Source organism: Maudiozyma barnettii (genome assembly GCF_903064755.1).
Source record: "Maudiozyma barnettii strain CLIB 1767 genome assembly, contig: KABA2_12, whole genome shotgun sequence".
In the NCBI taxonomy this organism is placed as follows: Eukaryota; Fungi; Ascomycota; class Saccharomycetes; order Saccharomycetales; family Saccharomycetaceae; genus Maudiozyma; species Maudiozyma barnettii.
This window is the reverse complement of record NW_024545249.1, coordinates 82,888-103,109: the sequence shown is the minus strand read 5'-3', so window position 1 is coordinate 103,109 and position 20,222 is coordinate 82,888. Positions and strand designations below refer to the sequence as shown.

The 20,222-nt window shown below is 32.3% G+C and overlaps 9 protein-coding genes across 9 annotated transcripts; 4 read left to right on the top strand and 5 right to left on the bottom strand.

Moving 5' to 3' along the window:
- Window positions 1-157: 157 nt before the first annotated feature.
- LEU5 (coenzyme A transporter) lies at window positions 158-1,231 on the bottom strand (the record flags this gene model as incomplete). Its single annotated transcript, XM_041552780.1, has 1 exon — window positions 158-1,231. One exon carries the CDS (start codon window positions 1,229-1,231, stop codon window positions 158-160), a length of 1,074 nt encoding a protein of 357 aa, XP_041408714.1.
- A 4,928-nt stretch (window positions 1,232-6,159) lies between these two features.
- RPL14B (60S ribosomal protein eL14) lies at window positions 6,160-7,065 on the bottom strand (the record flags this gene model as incomplete). The annotated part of the gene is made up of 2 exons (XM_041552779.1): window positions 6,160-6,447; window positions 6,937-7,065. The coding sequence occupies 2 exons, from the start codon at window positions 7,063-7,065 to the stop codon at window positions 6,160-6,162; spliced, it is 417 nt and encodes a 138-aa protein (XP_041408713.1).
- A 644-nt stretch (window positions 7,066-7,709) lies between these two features.
- Window positions 7,710-9,044, bottom strand: OSH7 (oxysterol-binding protein related protein OSH7; the record flags this gene model as incomplete). Its single annotated transcript, XM_041552778.1, has 1 exon — window positions 7,710-9,044. One exon carries the CDS (start codon window positions 9,042-9,044, stop codon window positions 7,710-7,712), a length of 1,335 nt encoding a protein of 444 aa, XP_041408712.1.
- Window positions 9,045-11,056: 2,012 nt separating this feature from the next.
- On the top strand, window positions 11,057-12,262 carry LAG1 (sphingosine N-acyltransferase LAG1; the record flags this gene model as incomplete). The annotated part of the gene is made up of 1 exon (XM_041552777.1): window positions 11,057-12,262. One exon carries the CDS (start codon window positions 11,057-11,059, stop codon window positions 12,260-12,262), a length of 1,206 nt encoding a protein of 401 aa, XP_041408711.1.
- A 451-nt stretch (window positions 12,263-12,713) lies between these two features.
- MRP4 (mitochondrial 37S ribosomal protein uS2m) lies at window positions 12,714-13,904 on the bottom strand (the record flags this gene model as incomplete). Its single annotated transcript, XM_041552776.1, has 1 exon — window positions 12,714-13,904. The coding sequence occupies one exon, from the start codon at window positions 13,902-13,904 to the stop codon at window positions 12,714-12,716; it is 1,191 nt and encodes a 396-aa protein (XP_041408710.1).
- Window positions 13,905-14,344: 440 nt separating this feature from the next.
- On the top strand, window positions 14,345-14,785 carry SHU1 (Shu1p; the record flags this gene model as incomplete). Its single annotated transcript, XM_041552775.1, has 1 exon — window positions 14,345-14,785. The coding sequence occupies one exon, from the start codon at window positions 14,345-14,347 to the stop codon at window positions 14,783-14,785; it is 441 nt and encodes a 146-aa protein (XP_041408709.1).
- Window positions 14,786-14,990: 205 nt separating this feature from the next.
- On the bottom strand, window positions 14,991-15,701 carry MRT4 (Mrt4p; the record flags this gene model as incomplete). Its single annotated transcript, XM_041552774.1, has 1 exon — window positions 14,991-15,701. One exon carries the CDS (start codon window positions 15,699-15,701, stop codon window positions 14,991-14,993), a length of 711 nt encoding a protein of 236 aa, XP_041408708.1.
- A 935-nt stretch (window positions 15,702-16,636) lies between these two features.
- On the top strand, window positions 16,637-17,086 carry KABA2_12S00902 (uncharacterized protein; the record flags this gene model as incomplete). The annotated part of the gene is made up of 1 exon (XM_041552773.1): window positions 16,637-17,086. One exon carries the CDS (start codon window positions 16,637-16,639, stop codon window positions 17,084-17,086), a length of 450 nt encoding a protein of 149 aa, XP_041408707.1.
- Window positions 17,087-17,421: 335 nt separating this feature from the next.
- STE20 (mitogen-activated protein kinase kinase kinase kinase STE20) lies at window positions 17,422-20,169 on the top strand (the record flags this gene model as incomplete). Its single annotated transcript, XM_041552772.1, has 1 exon — window positions 17,422-20,169. The coding sequence occupies one exon, from the start codon at window positions 17,422-17,424 to the stop codon at window positions 20,167-20,169; it is 2,748 nt and encodes a 915-aa protein (XP_041408706.1).
- Window positions 20,170-20,222: the final 53 nt, after the last annotated feature.

The window sequence follows — 20,222 nt, the reverse complement described above, 5'->3', positions numbered from 1 at the left end:
ATATGCATGAATATATATATAAAAATTGGTACCCTCTAGTAATGAGACAAAAACTGGTGATGTGTTTAAGGGCCCAATCGAATTAAATGCTGTTCGATCAAAAAGATAATAAAACACAGTACAAGATATGAAATTGTTTTCAGTTCTCCAAAACTCGTTATATGCCTAGATACAATTTCATTCTCTCATAGACATAGAAACTGCAGGCTACCATTGGTGTAACTTTGATGTAACCAATACTCAAACCAACGTAGAAACCTCTCCACCCACGTTCCTTATAAATGATTGCTGCAATTTCAGAAATACTTTGAAATTTATGAGTGAACATATTACTTGGTGATAATGTACTAACTTGTAATCTTCTTCTAATTATTTCAAATGGGTAAGCTGCAGTTTGAGATAAAATACCTGCAAATCCGCCTGATATTAATTCTGCCCAAACTTTCAAGGGTCTCTTTTGTTTTCTTTCACGCAATTGAATTTCTTGTTCGTGAGAGAGAGGTTCTAAACAATATTGCGCAAATAATGGAGTCTTAAAGATGTCATGAATAAGGTCATGAGCAAAAAATGAGACACCTGCATATGGTATCATCCCTAACACAGTTGGCACGTAGCCTCTATAGAAGTTACTCCAATGAGCAAACCAACTAGGGATATAACTATTCGAAGATAATGTAACTGAAGCTGGTTCATGATATATTTTGTTCACAACTTCTGTAAGTTTCACTCTTTTATGTTCTGTCACATATGCAAGTCTAACACGAATTAAATCTAATGGGTACGTTATGAAGACACTACATAATCCTGCCAAAGAACCACTTGCTAGTCTTCTCCAATGTGTCTCATAAGAGCTTGACGGTATTAGGACGTTTCTTATTTGTTCATATGCAACAAATTTTACAGCTGCATAAGGGAAAATTCTTATAAGTGTAACAGAATGACCTTGGAAAAATCCTCTTATACCATCATTGGTTCCAATATGTTTTGCTGCTTGCATTAATCCTACTAAAGAACCTGAATATTTTGCATAATGTGGGTTAGATGTTTGGAACAGAATTTTAATTCTATCCAATGGCGCTATTAATGTCTTGGCACATGAACCAGATACACCTCCCGCAATCCCAGATCGTATCACATAGTCTACTGACTTCTTGTTTATTGGTGTTTTATTTGTATTTACATTTTCACTTTCATTTGCCTTTTCTGGCGGCGACCCTATTACATTTACCATTAAACAAACAGTAATATGAGAGAGAGAAAATGTTTAAGTATATGTAAATATAGCTTATTGCAATCGTTATCTTATTAATTATCTATATTGTTTAATTTATAACTATTAGTACGCAAATAGATTTCTTTTTTATAGTTTTTACTTAGCTAGTGTCCTAATCGTCGACAAAATGTTAAATCAATCAAGTATATTTATATAGGGAGGTATACTGTTGTTATCTTCCAACTCTCAAACTATTTAATGATCGTTCTTATCCTCCAGGTTTGTTGTTAATGATGTGTAAGTATGCATATCTGATTAAATTGCGGTATTCCGTTGTCTCCCCTCACCAACAAGGATGCCGACAATTTGCGCAATTAACAAACTCGCACACAAATCAAAGGGAAGAGATTGACAAATATCTGAAGAACAAAGGAGAGAGGGTTCTCTTTCCCTCTCTTTTAAACAGATTTCGCTTTCAACAAATTTCAGCCAATAAGGAAAAGAACGGCTTTCTACCACTACCCACCCCTTTTGATTACTTTAATGACTTTTACAGTCACCTCGAAGGAATCAACAACAACAAGATTTAGAAATGACAATTGTGATGATTCGGGAAGATGAAATGAGAGGGGATGTTCCTTTTACTATTCAATGTAGGAATTTTGATCTGAGTTACCTCTACGGCATCTGTAACTTTGTTAACCTGTATTATACAATATATACCCAAAATTTCTTATTCTCGATATAATATATCGTTATCTCATCTCTACCCTTGGAGGATCTCGTGGTGCGAAATATTGGTAATAACATACATTTTAAATAAGTGTAAATGCAAAATAATAGAAAAATTATAGTGTTACCATTGCTTGATATAAAAACTTATGTGTATAAGAATATTAATATGAACGTGATAAATAATTCTTGTGCGCTGGCAACGAGTAAAATATCATCGAAGTAATACTTCAGAAAGTCAAATGTAATTATACACATGTAGCTAACCAATAGATTCGTCAAATATATACCAACTTATTTTCTCCATATAACTTCGAGATTGAGGACATTTTAACATTTCCTTTCTCGACAGCTTCTACTCTGGTATATCTCTTTGACTGTCACTCTAAGTAGTATTATCAAATCTGGTTCTACATTTAACACTCCTGCTAACGCTACAATATGGACTGACACCTGTCACCGGAAGGTCAATACGGTTAAAAATCAAAAAAAACGTATAAGCTTGCCCCACGTCCTTCTGGGAAGCGATCATGAGACACTCGTTACGTTTTGATAGTCAATCGTCAAAATGTTCTTAAGAAGCAATTGGTTGACCAGGCCTTCGTCAGATCGAACACATCGATTATACCGATATATTCGCTCGTGTGATTTGTTATGGTTCGGTTAGGCTTTTCCTGGCATTAGTTACCTGTCAAAACATTGTTGTTCGGCAGATCGACGTCAGGACTGTCTTCATAAATTCTCCTATAAATAAACCTATATATATATGTTCATCCACTACCCAAACTTGTTGACTGCAATTGTCATTTTGATAACAATTTGCCCAAGATGTTATTGTATTGGTTGCCCTATACGTTAATGAATTTCTTATTGCACTTCGTAATTCAACTCTCATGTCACGTATCAAAAGTCAACTATTGGAGACATATTCCATGAAGGATCTTGGTTTTTTTAAGATACATTGAGTCATGAATCTTTGTAAAACTCAGGGTCGGCTCACTTTTTCCTTGTGCAACTATATTACTCAAGCTTTTGAAACCAGTAGCATAGTTTTAGACAGATCTGTTAGCACTCCGCTAACCAAGTCCCTTGATCTGTATCTTACCAATTCATTTAAACAGAAAGACATAAATGTGTATCAAAGTATTATCCACCAATGCTATTCATTTCAAATAATGGTCGTCTAGGTGTCATATATGCGGTTTTGATCCTGTCCTGTTTTCTAAAGGATCTTCATATTACTCATTCTCGTGGTCTAATAAATAATAAGGGTCCCTTCTAAAATTGTATATTCACTCAGATGCCTCTCAAGGTCCTACATATGATCTCTCATACTCTTTACAGGAGGTACATTACTTGGTTAGCTGAGGTTCTTATTGCATGGTGTTCTAAAAATATTCGTAGTACTGTTACATTGTCCTCTACGTAAGTTACACATATTTCGCAACATGTGAAGCGGTAACTAAAACTGAATGATTTATTAATATGAGCACATTATAAATATTTTACTACCAATCCCAATATTATACTTGGACAATGAACTAGAAAAAATCATTACTAAAACCTTGTTATATACTCAAAAATCAAGGATAGCGCACATCGGAATGGCTCATCAATTGGCTCATCAATTGGCTGATCTAACCACAAAGTATTTGCCATTTGGAATAATTGATTCTTTAGTGAATAGAATCTTATCGGACATTGCTTGGTAATATCTGGGGTATGCTAATATGGAGTATCATAATTTACTACTACTTCAACCGTTCCTCATATTCATTTCTTCGATTACGTAACTGTTGTACAGCTTCTCATTAAGTTTTCCATAAAACAATTCTGATCCTGTTAAATCCCTTTCTGATAATCACTTACATTTACAAATAAAAGAAATGGGTAAACGTTAGCGTGGAAGTCTGCTATTTATCAAATATAACCATCCAAGGGATCACTTTAATACTCTAAGAAAGTTTCAACGATTTCCGTTCATTCAGTTCTCAACAAAATCATCGCAATGTATTAATAAGAATAGACATTCAATACTCAACAAGGGCCTTCTGTAATTCCTAAAGAATGAAATAATAGTAAGTCAGACAAAGTATGTCAAGACTACTACTTCTCATTTGTAGCTTCCCTCATACATAACTTATTGGCCTTAATTCTATAACATATACATTTCTAGCCTCCACCTAACAATAAGGAACAAAAAAACGATAAAATATATCAAACTTTAGTAATCATGTGATATAATATTTATTTTTCTCTGAATTAATTTTTATTTAAAGTTTTATTTTGTACACGCTATCCGAACTAATAATTATAAATATAATTACTATTTTAATAACGATGTGGTTTTCCTTTGAAAAATTTATTATAGATTAAATATTTATTCTTTAGGAACATGAAATTATATGGATATTGACACAAATGATCTAATATATACTTTGTTATTAAATGGTACTTTATAAAGTTCCATTTTTTTCATTTAATAAGTAAATAGAATAACTTCATATTTAGATACTTTCTATAATTCCTCGAAGTAAATGTACAATATACTTGGGGCTAAGGTAACCATAATTTTGATTTGGCTCGAGAAGAGAGTATCTATTAAATATAAGAGAAGTGTGTAATGCATAAGTGGTCCTAGTATTGACGGTGAGATATCAAAAATTATAAAGTGTACACAACAATTTGTTAAATGGATTCCACTATTATCCAAGCCATGAATAGTAGTAGTTTAATGCGACAGCGAGGGCTTAATCAGTATATCATTTAAGAAACTCGCTTAAGTCTGCTGGAACAGTTCCACAATATAACAAGAATAAATAGTATGGCCCATATTGGGGGGCACATGAAGTAGAATATTGACGAGAAGTTATAGTGTTAGTTTCAAGCTGGAGGGCTATGATATACTTTAAGTATGTAAGCACTACATGAGAATACAAATTTGACAAAAGGATCTTTCAGACCTAAATATACATAATCTAGCGCAATAATTAAAACAATTTTACAACCGTTGGCACTAATTATTAAAATATATTATAAGTGAGAATGATGTCCTTACCAAAAGTGTGGGTATTCGTAGTACGCTCTTCTAAACTTACGAAGGAACAATCTTTACAAAACTTTACAAAACTTTTTGTATGAGAAGGGTCCTACCTTCGGTGAACCTGAATGAACACTACTCACCACCTTTTTTCTCTGACAGTTATTAAAATTGTGGCAGGTTAGGTTTATATATTCTTAGTTTAATATAGATATTATTGAAATTTTTTAGTTTTATTGTTTACTCGAGATATTCCAATATTAAGAATTATATAGAATTAAAAAAATAAAAAAATAAAAAATTTGAAATAAGGGTGATCATAACTTTAAAAAATAAATTACAGAGAGATCGTAAATTAAATTCATCAAATTACCTATCTCATATTATTAATCGATATGGATCTGAATTATTAAAAATTTTTCTTTTAAAGTGCATTCCGCTTTGATAATTTTAGTATTTATTAAAGGTTCTAAGTAATATGTAATATATTCGTCGTTTTGTTAAAATCCGTATTAAAATATACGCAAAGTAGTATACCTTGATGTTTTTTCTTTTTGTAAACCTTTGTATTTAGATACGTTTGGTATGAATTTAATTTCTTGTATATCCTAGAATCATTTCTTCTTGAATCAAGCGGGATAAGCCAATTCTGTTATTCTCAACGACTTATATCTTGTCGCATAGTTTTTATTCACTTGCTCATTAATAAGTTAATGTTATTGCTGAATAGAAGACTAGGAGTTTAGCACTAATATATATTACTCGTAATTATTATTATTAAATATATCCAAGTTCTTCTCCTTTCTTTCGAAAATTCGATGTCAACCTTTCTTATTTGATCTCTAAGAATTTTTGAATTAGATATCTATATTACTCCGAGAATTTTACCGCTATGAAAGAGGAAATATATGTTATATTATCAAAAACTAGTGTGTAATACAGCTAAATACCATTTACCGATGTGACCTTTTTTGGGCTTATCTATCTCTGGATCTCACAAAGGTAAAGCCCATTTATAATCCTATATTCAAATTAGGGTTAACCAATGATCTAATTTTAAATGACCTAAAAATATTAAAGAAAACTATATATAAAATATACTTTTATATACAAATGAAAAATCGGATATAATATATAAAATGCGTATGTGTTGTCTACCTCACAGTGAGACAGTTTAAGCCTTAGCTAGAGTCTTCTTGACAGTGTATCTCTTTTGCTTTCTTAGAACCATAACTTGGAATCTTTCAAAGTCAGATAGAGTAGCTCTTCTTTCACGTTGAGCAATCTTCTTAGCCCAAGAGGTGGTGGCCCACTTTTCAGTGACACCAGCAGCAGTCCACTTCTTAGCAACAACAGAGGTTCTGGCACCTCTTGGTAGAGCAAAAGTCAATGGAGTTAGAACAACTTGACCTAGATGGATAGCTTGACGTTCGACACCGGTGGTTGGACCGTCAATTAGAGCCTGTATTAAAATAATAATAATTAGTCATACGACATTTATCATATTTGATAATTGTTAAGTATGCCAAACAAAATATTGTTAGTAAATTGAGCATTAATATAATATAAATAAAGGGACAACACTGTTTGTGCATATTGAGACATAGTTACTGTGAGGATTCAAACATTCGATAAACCATGAAATTATAACAATTGAAACAACGAAAGATAAAGATAGCTGTTATTAGGAATATGAAAGTTATCCATAACCAATAAGCATTTATACTTTATTTAGTAATTATCCATAATTACGGTATTGTTTCATTCGGTAACATTTAAATCCACTACCCATTTCTCTTCTATAATAAATCTAAATTTCCAATCAATTTTATTTAAGTATCTGGGTTTTGAAAGGTCTTCTCCCTTTTGTTCATTATCATTCCACATTATCATGTAACTATATACACATATTCACTCCAATTATCGTTATACTTTCGTGATTTTAACATACCTTCTTTTGGTCGATGACTTCAACAATGGTAGCAAGCTTACCAGCGTTCTTACCCTTGTTGATTAGGACAACACGGCCGACTTCGACTAATCTCCAGTTGGAGGCCTTAACAATAGAATCAGTAGACATTTTTTGGTGTGGTATTCTGTTTTTAAAGCAGTTTGTTGGCCTTAAAGTAGCTAAAGTATATTAAATATGACTTCTCCTTTAGAGCCTTATCACTAGTTTTGTTCGAATTTGATATACTAGTAGTCTGCATCTCGCATACAAAATCAAACCTTACGCAGGATCACCCGCGGACTATTGAAAACGGCATATGACATCTCATAAAAAATTTAAAAAAAAAATGAAAATTTATATTATTAAAGTCATATAAATAATATATGTGTGGGTTTTATAAAGATGTATGGGTGTTACTAAGAATATTTACAGTCCAATGAAATTTTACGATTCTTTCCGGAAACAATGATCACGACAATAGAAACTAGAGATGAACTCCCATTTTCGTTTAGAATAAAAAGGGTTCATAATTAAGATGTATAAAACTCAAAAATAAAAGGAATCGAAATTTGATCCTTAATTTTATTTTATTTATTGGTTTTGGTATCTTCTTTATAAAATTTTTATGGTGATACTTATTTATACATATGGTATCCTAATGAGATGATAAAGCACACCAAAAATAAAAAATTAGAACAATAATTATAATAATAGAAAGGCAGAATATTATAGCTATTTTCTACATAGGCTGATTCATCACGTTAGATAATGACTTATGGATTATTCTGTGACAATTCTCTTTGTTGAATTTCATGTTTCTTGTATGCTGGAATTGTAAACTTCTCTGTAAATTTTTGACCAGGAAGGATAGGTACCATCTCCAATATTTCCTTGATTTGTTCCTCAGGAGTAGCATCATCCTTTATATGTTTATAAATATACCAATCTAGATCTTCACCTGGATCCGCTTTTCTAAACAACTTTGGATAAAATTCCACACCATCTGCTAGTCTCTTCTTAGCAAGTTCTCTTTGATAATTTTCTATTTGGTACTTCTCTTCTGTTGCTATCTCATGATTTCTAATAGCTAATGCATCAACGACTTTTTTCCAAAGTTTACGAGATTCATAATCACCTTGTTCTTCTAATGGGCGTACAAGAGGTTTTGTTGGCTTATTTTTATGTGTATCGAAGAGTACCGTTTTCTTAGCACCTCTTGTTCTTAAGTCTTTAATATACATAACGTCATTCCATTTACCGGAGATTTCATAATATTCTTTACCCTTTTTATCCTTGATTGTACCTTCAATAGCATCATATGTACCAGAGATAAAACCTTTGGTTTTAAACTCAATATCAACTTCATAGGTAGGACCCTTAATAATCATATGATCTCCCAATTCTACTCTCATTTTACCAAATAAGATACCTCTAGCATAAATATTTGGTTGAGACAATGTATATTTTTCCGGATTACCATCTTTATCCTTTAAATCTAAAAATGTTAAAACTGTAAGTCCTACCATCATAGCAGCAGATGAATTTCCAAGAAATTTAGATTTAGGGATAGTGACACCATCAACTCTAATATGTGATTCTGGAATCATATAGAAATATCCTGATTCTGGTGGATGATGACTAGTTTGTTCACTAATATAAAAAGCTTGTTGTTTATTTGGTAAATCCCAATAAGCTGTAAAATATTCACCAAGTACTGGATTTAAAGGTTTTTTCACAGCTTTTGGTGCAATATGCCAACCTGCTAAATACCATGCTATAACTTTTAAAAATCTTTGTAATTCATCCTTTTCATTATGTGCTTCAAATAAAATATCTGGGAATTGTAATTGATTTGTAATACGTTCTAACATAGATTTTTTCTCTAAGATAAAAGTTGGTAATGTAATTCTTGTTAAATCACAACCTGGTTTTAATTGAGAAATAATATTTAAAATAATATTTTGTCCAGATTCATCATTCTCATCAATATCATCAGTATCAACAGTCGTTTTTTCAGCCGTCTTGTTACTATTAGAGACACTTGTTGAACGAACAGATGTTGCTGATTTGGTAGTGGAATTATTACCCTTTGATATGCTTAAACTCATTATTCTTTAATATTGCTCACTTCTTCTAGTTATATATATATTATTAATAACTATCTATTATGATACAGATATATCTACCTTTTAATTCTATAATTATTTGTTTTGTTTATTTTATCTTCCCTTTTATTAAATTATTCTTTTTTTTCTTATTTGTTTTTGTTCTTATAAGAGGGAAAAAATAAATTAAATAAAAATAGTAAAGTTAACTAATACGTAAGCAGTTACACTTAAAAGGAATGTCCAATAAATTTTCTTTTTCCTTTTTAGAGAAAAAACACAACAAAATTAAACTGTATAAATAATTAATGCTAGTTTCACCTGTAATAATATTATTAACAAATTTTACTTTGGTTATTCTAAGTAAATTGAACAATTAAATAACAAATGCAAGATTGAAGGACTATCTATCTAATTGTTATATATATATGTATAAGGATTAATGATAAACGTGTATATATATAATATAAGAATAAGAACCACATTTAAGGATTTTATTGTCTTACATGCGTGTTTTTATGGAATGCCGATTTTCTTCTTGCTTAGCATTATTATTTGTTCCCTTAATAGACTATTTTTGGCAAAGAAAATAAATAAATGATAACTACAACAGTATAACAACTACAGGATTATATAACATCGATATCTATATAAAAACAGCTTTTGAAGTATTTTTTTGCCTTAATTTAAGGAAATAGGAGTTTTAGACGAAACCAAGACGGATATATGAATATAATGAACCGATGCACATAGCTACCAAAACCTAAGAATACTAGAAAAGGGGTTCCCTGTACTCTCTATATATGTATATTTGTATCTTATAGAATTATTATTTATCTTTTCACACTTGAATTAATTTAACCTGTCTCTCTCTGTTCTTACGTTACATGAAACTTCACGAAATAAATGTCACATCTGTCTGTTAAACCCTAATATCCTCCACACGCACAATGAAATATGAAATATTCCGCGGGATACAATAATAACAACCTCGCAGTATACATATAATATAGGGGACAGATAAAAAGCGAACAAAATTCTTTGTTTATTAGATAAACTGCAAATATAATCCCATCCACACTAAATAAACCAAATTAGAGAAGGGAAACCCCGCAAGCAGTGGGAGGACAATAAATATTATTGTTGACAGACAGAAAAATAAAATGTCTGACTGACTGACGAATAATAATGAATAATAATAGTAATTTTGACCTCTAATTTGTCAATTTTAATGGTGATATGATGATAATGCCAAGAAAAGTGATAGTTGTATTTTTGTTTTATTTTATTTTATTTTATTTTGTATAAATGAATAATACAATAAACCCATAAGTAAGAGAAATAAAAGGATATGGAATTTTCTCTTATTTACAATTATAATATCAAGTGATCTAGATAATTATATTACTATAAGACTAAGGTTCTACTCAATTCTTGATTAAGGTTCTACTCTATTCTTGATTAAGGTATGCATGTACATATATAATTCAATTCTTTTTCCTTTCTAAACAAAGTGATGGGAATTAGTCAATTCTTAACTAGTTGCTTACTATTATATCAATTAGTTTCTGTTTTATATGTTTGTAAAATGAAAATATTAATATTATTTCATCTTATATTAATATTGTATTATAATGTAAGTATTACAGCAGAAAAGAAGAAAAAAAAAAATAAAAAATAAAAAAAACGACCAAAGGGGACGAGGAAATCGCGAATTAATGCAATTTTGTTTTGTTCAAAGGTTAAAAAAACAATAATAACATTTAATTAGATATCTTTAAAATATTATATATATACATAGATATAGAGTATTTGATATAATAACAGTCGTAGCACCCTTTAAAACACCTCCTAAATAGTAATATTACTTTAATATTATTTTGTTTTTAATTGAGTCTTTTCTCGAAGGTTGCAAAAGAGAGAGAAGGAGAAAAGAAGCAAAAAAGAATTAGACTATTGATACAACGCTAAAGAAGCAAAATCCTCTTTCATTTATTTATTAATTATTTTGAATAATGTCTCTAGAACTACCAGTTGGTAAATCTAATGATGTGAGAACACGTAGTAATAGTAACGTATCAATTAGAAGAAGAAGTAGAAGATCGTCATCTGTTGGTAAATTAGAATTAGGAGATTCTGGTTATAATTTATTAGGTGTATCAAAACCTAAGGATCCAAAAACTTTAAGAAAAGATGTATCACAAACTAAAAATTCAATTATGAAAAATTTAACAAGTTTTTTGGATTTAAGTTCAGAACATATGTGGATTATTCCTTTAATTATTATTTCAATTGTCTATACATTATTTTTTCAATCAAATGATCAATCTGAAAATAATCCATTACATATGTTTGTTTCAATTTCCTATAGAATTGATGAAACTGATATGTATGGTAAAGGTATTAAAGATTTATGCTTCTTATTTTATTATATGATTGTCTTTACATTTATTCGTGAATTCTTTATGGATATGATAATTCGTCCAATTGTTTTAAAAGTACAAGTTAGATCAAAACATAAATTGAATAGACTTATGGAACAATTATTTTATATCATCTATTATGGATTATCAAGTCCCATTGGTCTATGGATAATGTACAATTCCGATTTATGGTTATTTAAAACAGATACAATGTATAAGACATATCCTGATTTCAATAATCCATTTTATTTTAAATGGTTCTATTTAGGTCAAGCATCATTTTGGGCTCAACAAGCTTGTGTCTTAGTCTTACAATTAGAAAAACCAAGAAAGGATTATAGAGAATTAGTGTTTCATCATATCGTCACTTTATTATTAATTTGGTTATCCTATGTATTTCATTTTACAAAGATGGGTCTTGCCATATATATTACAATGGATGTATCAGATTGGTGGTTAGCAATGACAAAGACCTTAAATTATTTCGAATCAATTCTAACGGGTCCTGTCTTTGTTACTTTTATGTTAATTTGGGTATATCTTCGTCATGTTGTTAATATAAGAATCTTATGGTCAGTATTAACAGAATTCCGTACGGAAGGTACTTATATTCTTAACTTTGCTACTCAGCAATATAAATGTTGGATCTCTCAATCAATTGTTTTCACTTTAATTATGGCTCTACAACTAGTCAATTTATATTGGTTATTCTTAATTCTAAGAATTCTATTTAGGATGCTTGTAACAGGTGAAAAAACTGATGAAAGAAGTGAAAACTCTTCTGAGGAAGAAGATTAATTAATTAGCTAATCAAATTTTTTCCCTCTCTATTCCTCCCCTATATGAATTCTTATTTTCATGCATTTAATCTATCTATGATTTATATTTTTATTTTATATATGTAAATACATAATTACTACAAGTAGATCTTTTTTTAGGAAAAGAAAGTAGGAGGTTGTTTCTCTCTCACAATTACACATAGTTCATAAATATAACTTTAAGTAATATATAAATATCACAAACAATATTGTTATGAAAAAGAGAGAACAAGGTTAATTTTTATATTTAATCTTTTTTTTTTAGAATTATTTATTCATTTATTTATATGTTTGAATGTTGACTGCGTATGAATGTATATATATACAGGAAATTTTTAATTAGGTTTTTTGCTTGTATAATGGAATAAGAAAAAAACATTATTTTGTCAGGAAGACAATATGAGTGAAAACAAAAATATGTTTGATAATATTCAGAGTTCAGCAGTCTTAAATTTGTTCAAACGTGTCTTCAAACCTCTTTCACCTGCCTTTGCTAGAACACCCAAAATCAAACTAATGGAACGGTATGAATCATCATTACCAGGAATTGGATATGTGACTAATGAAGGCTCTGAGTCAGTATCAATGATCCCAATGGTTGGAACTCTAGTCTTCATAGCTTCATTCAACGCATTTCTATTTTCAGTTGGATTTAACACTACTAATAGATCAGGTTTCACAATACTGGCATTTTCATCAGCACTTAATAGTCTTCCAGTTGATTTCTCAGCCATATCAACTTCAAGCTTTTCCCAAACACCACTAATTTCCGTTGGGTTTGTTAAAGTACCAGGAATCCATCTAGTAGAGACATAGTAACCGTTTACCCTCTTGGCAGCTTCTTCTAGAGGCCTCTTTTGACCTTCTCTTGTCCCTAAGAATAAGATAATACCTCCCCTTTCAACAATACCTTCCATAACTTCAGATGCCCTCTTTAAATATGATAAAGTCTTGTTCATATCTATTATATGAATACCTTTATACTCACCGTAAATAAAAGGTTGTGTAGATGATCTCCATAAGGAGGTAGACTGACCCAAATGGACACCTGCTTCCATCAATTTGGTAATAGAAACCTGATCAATAGACAATGGTTTGGATAAATCCTTGTTTGGATTATAAACTTTTGTTACATCTGCACCAAGACGTGCACTTTGTTTGGCATGTTTTAGTTGTCTTAAGAATAGTTCTTGTGGTGTGTACGGTTTATCGTTTGAGGATGGTTCTAAGAATGGGAATTGTTCTAATTGTCCTCCAATAGAGGCGTTTTCATTATTACCAGTAGACAATACAGATGGAGATGATCCTAAAGAGGAAGCTGAAGAAAATTCATTAAGAAAACTTGTCAATTCTTCATCTAGTTGTTTCTCTTTAGCGGTTAAAGGTTTATCTAATACTTTTTGTAATTCATCTAGTTCATCAACTGAAACCTCCCTTAATGATTTTAACCTTGCAGATATACTATCATTCATTTGTTTTTGACGAACAAGAAGCAGATCTTGATCTACCTCGGCGTCCAAAGTTTCATTGGTGTGTTGAAACCTCCTAACGACATGACCTCTTGCATTATGGAGGATACTGGTTCTACGCATGGCAAGCCCACAACGTACCGAGCTAAGCATAGTAAACTTTATATTCTTATTTATATGGGGCTGTTAAAAAACAATACTCTAAACAGCAAAAGAGGAATATTAATGGAGCAACGTATTTTCTCCCTTATAATTTATCTAATGTGGTTCAAGATTTCAATAAAATGTAATCTTTAATCCTTTTGTTATAAAATGTGAATTATATTTTTTGTTTCTTCCGTCTTCAAATTCGCGTAGTATCATAATGAGGATGGGGGGAGAAACAGAAGTACACCGGGTAAAGAGGAGGATGGTCTAACTTAACGCAATTAAAACTGTATAAAAAGGATTGCATACTTGAAACATGTTTGATTAAGGATTCCACAAATGATTGTTCAAGCTTGGAGATAGGAAATTACGTTCATCTTCCCTACTGATGATGAAATAAAGGAAAGGGAATTTTTTTTGTTTTTGCTTTTTGGTGTTTGTGTGCAATGGGTATAAATGAAGTGGTGGATGATCTGACTAAGAAGGATGGTAAGACGTTAGTATTTGTACTTGGACAAGAATCCCGAGATAAAATAGAGGCTGGACTTATAAGTCGTGACAACAGCCTATTTACGATTGAAAAGAGTCGGCATGATATAAAGATTTTATTCTTGAATAAATTACAATATTTATTTATGTTTTTAATGAAATTGGAAGCTGAGAAAACATGTATATATGATAATATTGTAGTATTTGGACTAGATTCTTTAGTATGTGATAAAGATAATGTTGAAATGACAAGATTATTAAATCTTATTCTGAGTACACTTTATAAGGTGCACCGTGTACATGATCTCGATGGTATTATCATTGAATGGTTTGATACCACGAAGGATATGAGTATCCTTGATAAAATGGTAGATTATTGGAAATTCCTCTTGTGTTAAAGAATTTAACCATACATACATATATACATACATATATACATATACAAAATAACGACAATAATGAAATAATATAAAACATTCAAAATGTAAAATGAAATCAATTTATTTTATTTATGGTACAAAAATATTTAATATTATTTTATTTTGGGAGGCGACGTCGACGACGACGACGATGAGAGTAAGAGAGTTATGTTATCTTTTTGATTTAATCAATATTTATCTTAGTAGTAGTCAATTCGGAGGAATCATTATCGTAATAACCTGCAAGTTTAACTTTGAATACAGAGGCTGCGATACCGAATTGCTTTAAGATCAACGCTTTACGAACATCTAAAGTTTCACCTTCTTCACAAACGACGTAAGGAGTCTCCAGAGTGATCTTCCCTGCCTTAATCTTCGTTGGGATATCGTATTTAGTTCTTAGAGTAGGTTCCAAAGAGTGGACCATTGGGATGTCATCGTCGACTGGAACTTGACCACCACGAGAGTAGATGATACCTTCTGGGATAGTGAACGATATTGGAGCCTTTGAGTTTGGTCTCGAAAAATCGGCTTTTTCGTAAGCTTTGAAATATTCTTCAACGACTTCTGGTGTCTCGTTAGTGAACAGTAGACCTGTGACACCGTTGCATAATTTTGTGAACTTGTAAAGGTTTTCCTTGTATTCGTTTTCCCTAGTGTCACCAAGAGCCTTTTCTAGTACTTTTCTTTTACCCATTAGTAGTTTAGAGCCGGTCCAAGCCTGTCTTATTTCTTGCAGGACTGGAGTTCTTACGTTGTCTAGCAACATCAGCCAGACGTAACGGTACGTGTCTAGACCTTCTCTTACTTCATCGAAGATTCTTTCTTTGTTGGCTCTACCTTTCTTATCGGTTTGAGCTAGAGTAACCAGCTTAGAACGTTTGGATCTTGGCATTGTATAGAAGTAGCAGTGATTGTCTGTTTCTTTTGGCTGTTATTTAGTACAAGTAAATTCAGGTCAATGTTCAATAGATGATAAAACGATAAACTTCATGATACACACAAATATATATATATATACTTTAGCAATTGCATGTATGGTATACGTCTGTGCTGAATCAACCAGATGAGAGATGCTCATCTCATCGCTCGCACAAAATGGAAAAATTGCAGAGAGAAGAAAAATTTTCAGTTCGTGTCGCGTGATAAAAAACAGGGTTTGCTGCTACTACTACTAACCGGTACAGCAGTAGATCAATCTCTCTCAATCCTCAGCAACTTCCACATGTAGAGGTATACACACATATATATATATATGTGTGTATATATAGCACTACGATTATGACGACAACGAGCACCGAACGAAGGGGAGTGGGGGCAGCAAATCCGAGACAGACCGCACTACTTGTTGGCTGTTTCCATTTTGTTTCCTGTTTGTTTCGGAAGCCGCTCCCTTTCCATAGGCATTCAATACACAGCTTCAATGTTTTCAAAGAAATTTTGGCATTTTGCGGAACCTTTCTGGGCGGTGCGGTGCGTGGGTGGTGGTGACATACCCGCAAAGCGCCTTTCTCGACTGCTGCCAGGCCAAGCTGTGCGATGCGATGGATTCATCACGTGACATCTACAGGACGACCAATTACATACATACATACATACATACATATAGATTCTGGTTTCGAGATAGGTAAGTGTAAGTAGACAATGCTACGGCCAGAAAGAGCTAGTGTAGTATCTTAAAATAACAGCAGACAAGGTAGTAGCGGCGACCTGGTCGATTTTAAATAAGTTTCTTGCAAAGCGACAACACAACAAAGGTCTGTTTTGGAGTTTCATGTATGGGAAATTCCAGTCCAGTGCGACATTCTTGCACCTTACCCTTTCCACATTATGATATCATGCATGCCGTCCACCCCCAACCACCGACGACCGGATCCCATCGATATTGTACTGGCTCTAGCACGATCTGAGATTGCAAGCAATAACAGTCGCAGTTGCTGTGCACGCATTGCACTACGACGGCATCACCACCAGCTGTGCTCTCTGGCTCTTTCCCGTTTCCATAGCGAGCAGAGCAGAGCAAATGACATGACAGAGAATGGGAATGAGAGAAGCTGCCTCTTCTGCCTGTCTGCTGTCTGCCTGTCTCTGTTTTGCCGGAAACGGAAATGGAAAAAGAAAAAGCGAAAAAAAAGCAGAGAGAGAGACGAGATAACAACAACAACGAGAGCTACATCAATGAGAGACAGAGAGACAGAGAGAGTGAAAATTATTTTATTTATAGGAAACTCATTACAAACAAGAAAAATACACAAGCACCTAATTTCACACTATCGCTAGCAATAACAACCGTCGCTTATAAGTCACATCTTCTAGTAATTTGTGCTCTCCCCTCCCCCATCTCATCTGACTTCGTTATATTTTAGCCTAGTTTTTTTTTATAAAAATATATATATACACACACACACATCTCCCCTATCCGTCGTCTGTTGACCAAGACTATTTATAGAGTGCTATCATAACAATACGCTGAAACTATTTTGGAAGAATAAAAACGCAGGCAGCAACAGCAACAGCAACAGCAACAGCAACACAGTTTTATGCATTTATTGCTGATATTTTTCATCTATTAATAAAACATTATTCTTCTGCTTTTGCACTAGGAGTACACTATTATGCCATCGTCGACAAATATTGACCAGCCTTCAGCAGGAGATCAGCAAAGTGTAAATAATCTTACTGCTGCTAGTAACGATGAACCGTTCGATATTCCAAGGGCTACAGGTACGTTGAATGTGAATGCTTTATCCACATCTGAGATAGACAGTTTAAATAATTATAAATCAATGGACCCAAAACAAAAGAACAATAATAACAGCAGTACTGTTAATAAATCATTGGATGATCCGATCCAGTTCACTAGAGTAAGCTCATCATCTGTATTGTCATCTTCAAATAATTCAAATGAATTTCAATTTGGCGAAAAAAATAACAGTAATGATGATGACGATGATGAATTAATAGATAACAACAATAACAACAACAACAATATTACCAGTAATATCAATAATAATACATTCACTAGTAACGATATAACGAACTCTACTATAAATACTACAAGTAATAACAATACTACATTGATACAGGATATTGAATCATCATCAACAAATTTCAATAGTACTACTAATAATAACAACAACAACAGTAACAGTCATACTAATATATTGAATAATGATAGCCCTATAACGATAACAACCCCAAATTCAAAAAATATTGTACAATCTCCAACAACTGCAAAACCTTTAAAGAAAAGTTCTCGTAGTAAACCGAATACCCCAAAACCAACACCTTCATCATCTACTACACTTTTATCAAATAGCAGTAAACCAAGAAAAATTTCACAAAGTAATTCGTCCAGTAGCAGTTTGTCAAGTAATAGTAAACAATTTGGGAAAAATAAGAAAAGTAATAGTAGTACAAGTATCATGAAAGGCGTCTTTTCATCATTTGTTAACAATATAAAAAGAAATTCACAGGACGATAAAAGATCTTCCAGTGGATCAATTAAAATCTCAACACCTTATAACGCAAAACATTTACATCATGTTGGTATCGATTCAAAGACTGGTGAATATATAGGTTTACCTGAAGAATGGGAAAAATTATTAACATCGAGTGGTATCTCAAGAAAGGAACAACAACAGAATATGCAAGCTGTCATAGATATTGTTAGATTCTATCAAGATGTCTCAGAGACAAATGGTGAAGACAAAGTCATTAAGACATTCGATGTCTCCAATTCTACTTCCTCTTTATCAAATAGAACAGCATCAAGTTCATCGTTCACTCCTGAACTCCAATCATCATCTCATAACAATATTTCAAATATTGAAAATAGTAACCATTCTAATGCGCAATTTAACATTACACCTAAATCTGAACAACAAGATTTCATGCAAAGGACACCAATTAACGATTTCATGACAACACCTCAAATGAAACCACATTCCACTAATGACAAGTTTATACCATCAAGACCCGCACCTAAACCTCCTCAAACACAACATGGTTCAAAAATTACACCATCAGTCCTAAATAAATCACCTGCCTTACCAATACAATCCCCAATAACGCCTAAACCGGCAACCCCATCTCACAAGAAGTCTCAATCTCAAAAATCTTCTCCATCAGTTTCATCTACACCTTCGAAAATGGCTACCTTTAAGAAGGAATTACAACCATTACCTCCAATCCCACAAGAACATTCTCCAACAACTTTGAAAGATGAGAAATCAGATGAGGTAAAAGATCAAGTTGGTACAATGATTCCAAAAATTCCAAAGACAACTCCAAGGACCTCTGCAAGAACAAGATCTGTTTCTAGGGAAGCTTCAAAGAAGGCAAGTGAAAAGAAAAGAGAGGAAAGGGAAAGACATAAAAAAGAGGTATATGCTAAATTGGCCACGATATGTTCTGAAGGTGATCCATCTAAGAAATATACAAAATTAATAAAAATAGGTCAAGGTGCATCAGGTGGTGTATACACTGCTCATGGTATTTCTACAAATGCTTGTGTTGCCATTAAACAAATGAATTTGGATAAACAACCAAAGAAGGAGTTAATCATTAATGAAATTCTAGTTATGAAAGGTTCCAAACATCGTAATATCGTTAACTTCATTGATTCTTACATATTAAAGGGTGACCTGTGGGTTATCATGGAATACATGGAAGGTGGTTCATTAACAGATGTTGTTACTCATTGTATTTTAACAGAAGGACAAATAGGTACTGTGACAAGGGAAACTTTACAAGGTTTAAAGTTTTTACATTCAAAGGGTGTTATTCACAGAGATATTAAGTCTGATAACATTCTGTTATCAATGGACGGTGACATTAAACTTACCGATTTCGGTTTCTGCGCTCAAATCAACGAATTAAATTTGAAGAGAACCACTATGGTGGGAACACCTTATTGGATGGCTCCAGAAGTTGTTTCAAGGAAGGAATATGGACCAAAGGTTGATATATGGTCTTTAGGTATTATGATTATTGAAATGATTGAGGGTGAACCACCGTACCTTAATGAAACACCACTAAGGGCGCTATACCTAATTGCCACCAATGGTACTCCTCAATTAAAGGAACCTGAAGCTTTAAGTGATATATTGAAACATTTCTTAGATTGGTGTCTAAAGGTGGAAACGGATGAAAGAGCTTCTGCATCCGAGTTGTTGAGTGATCCTTTCATAACAGAATACGCTGATGATAACATTTCTCTTGCTCCGTTAGTCAAATTAGCAAGAATGAAAAAATTACAGGAATCTATGGATAGTAATGACGAAAATAGCGATTTTGAAAATGACAGCCATAATTTCCCTGATGCGAATACTGAAGTGAACGAGTCAAACAAAATCCAGTAATTCACTTCAAAACAAGGACTATTTTACTATTTAATTGTAATACGAATCTGATT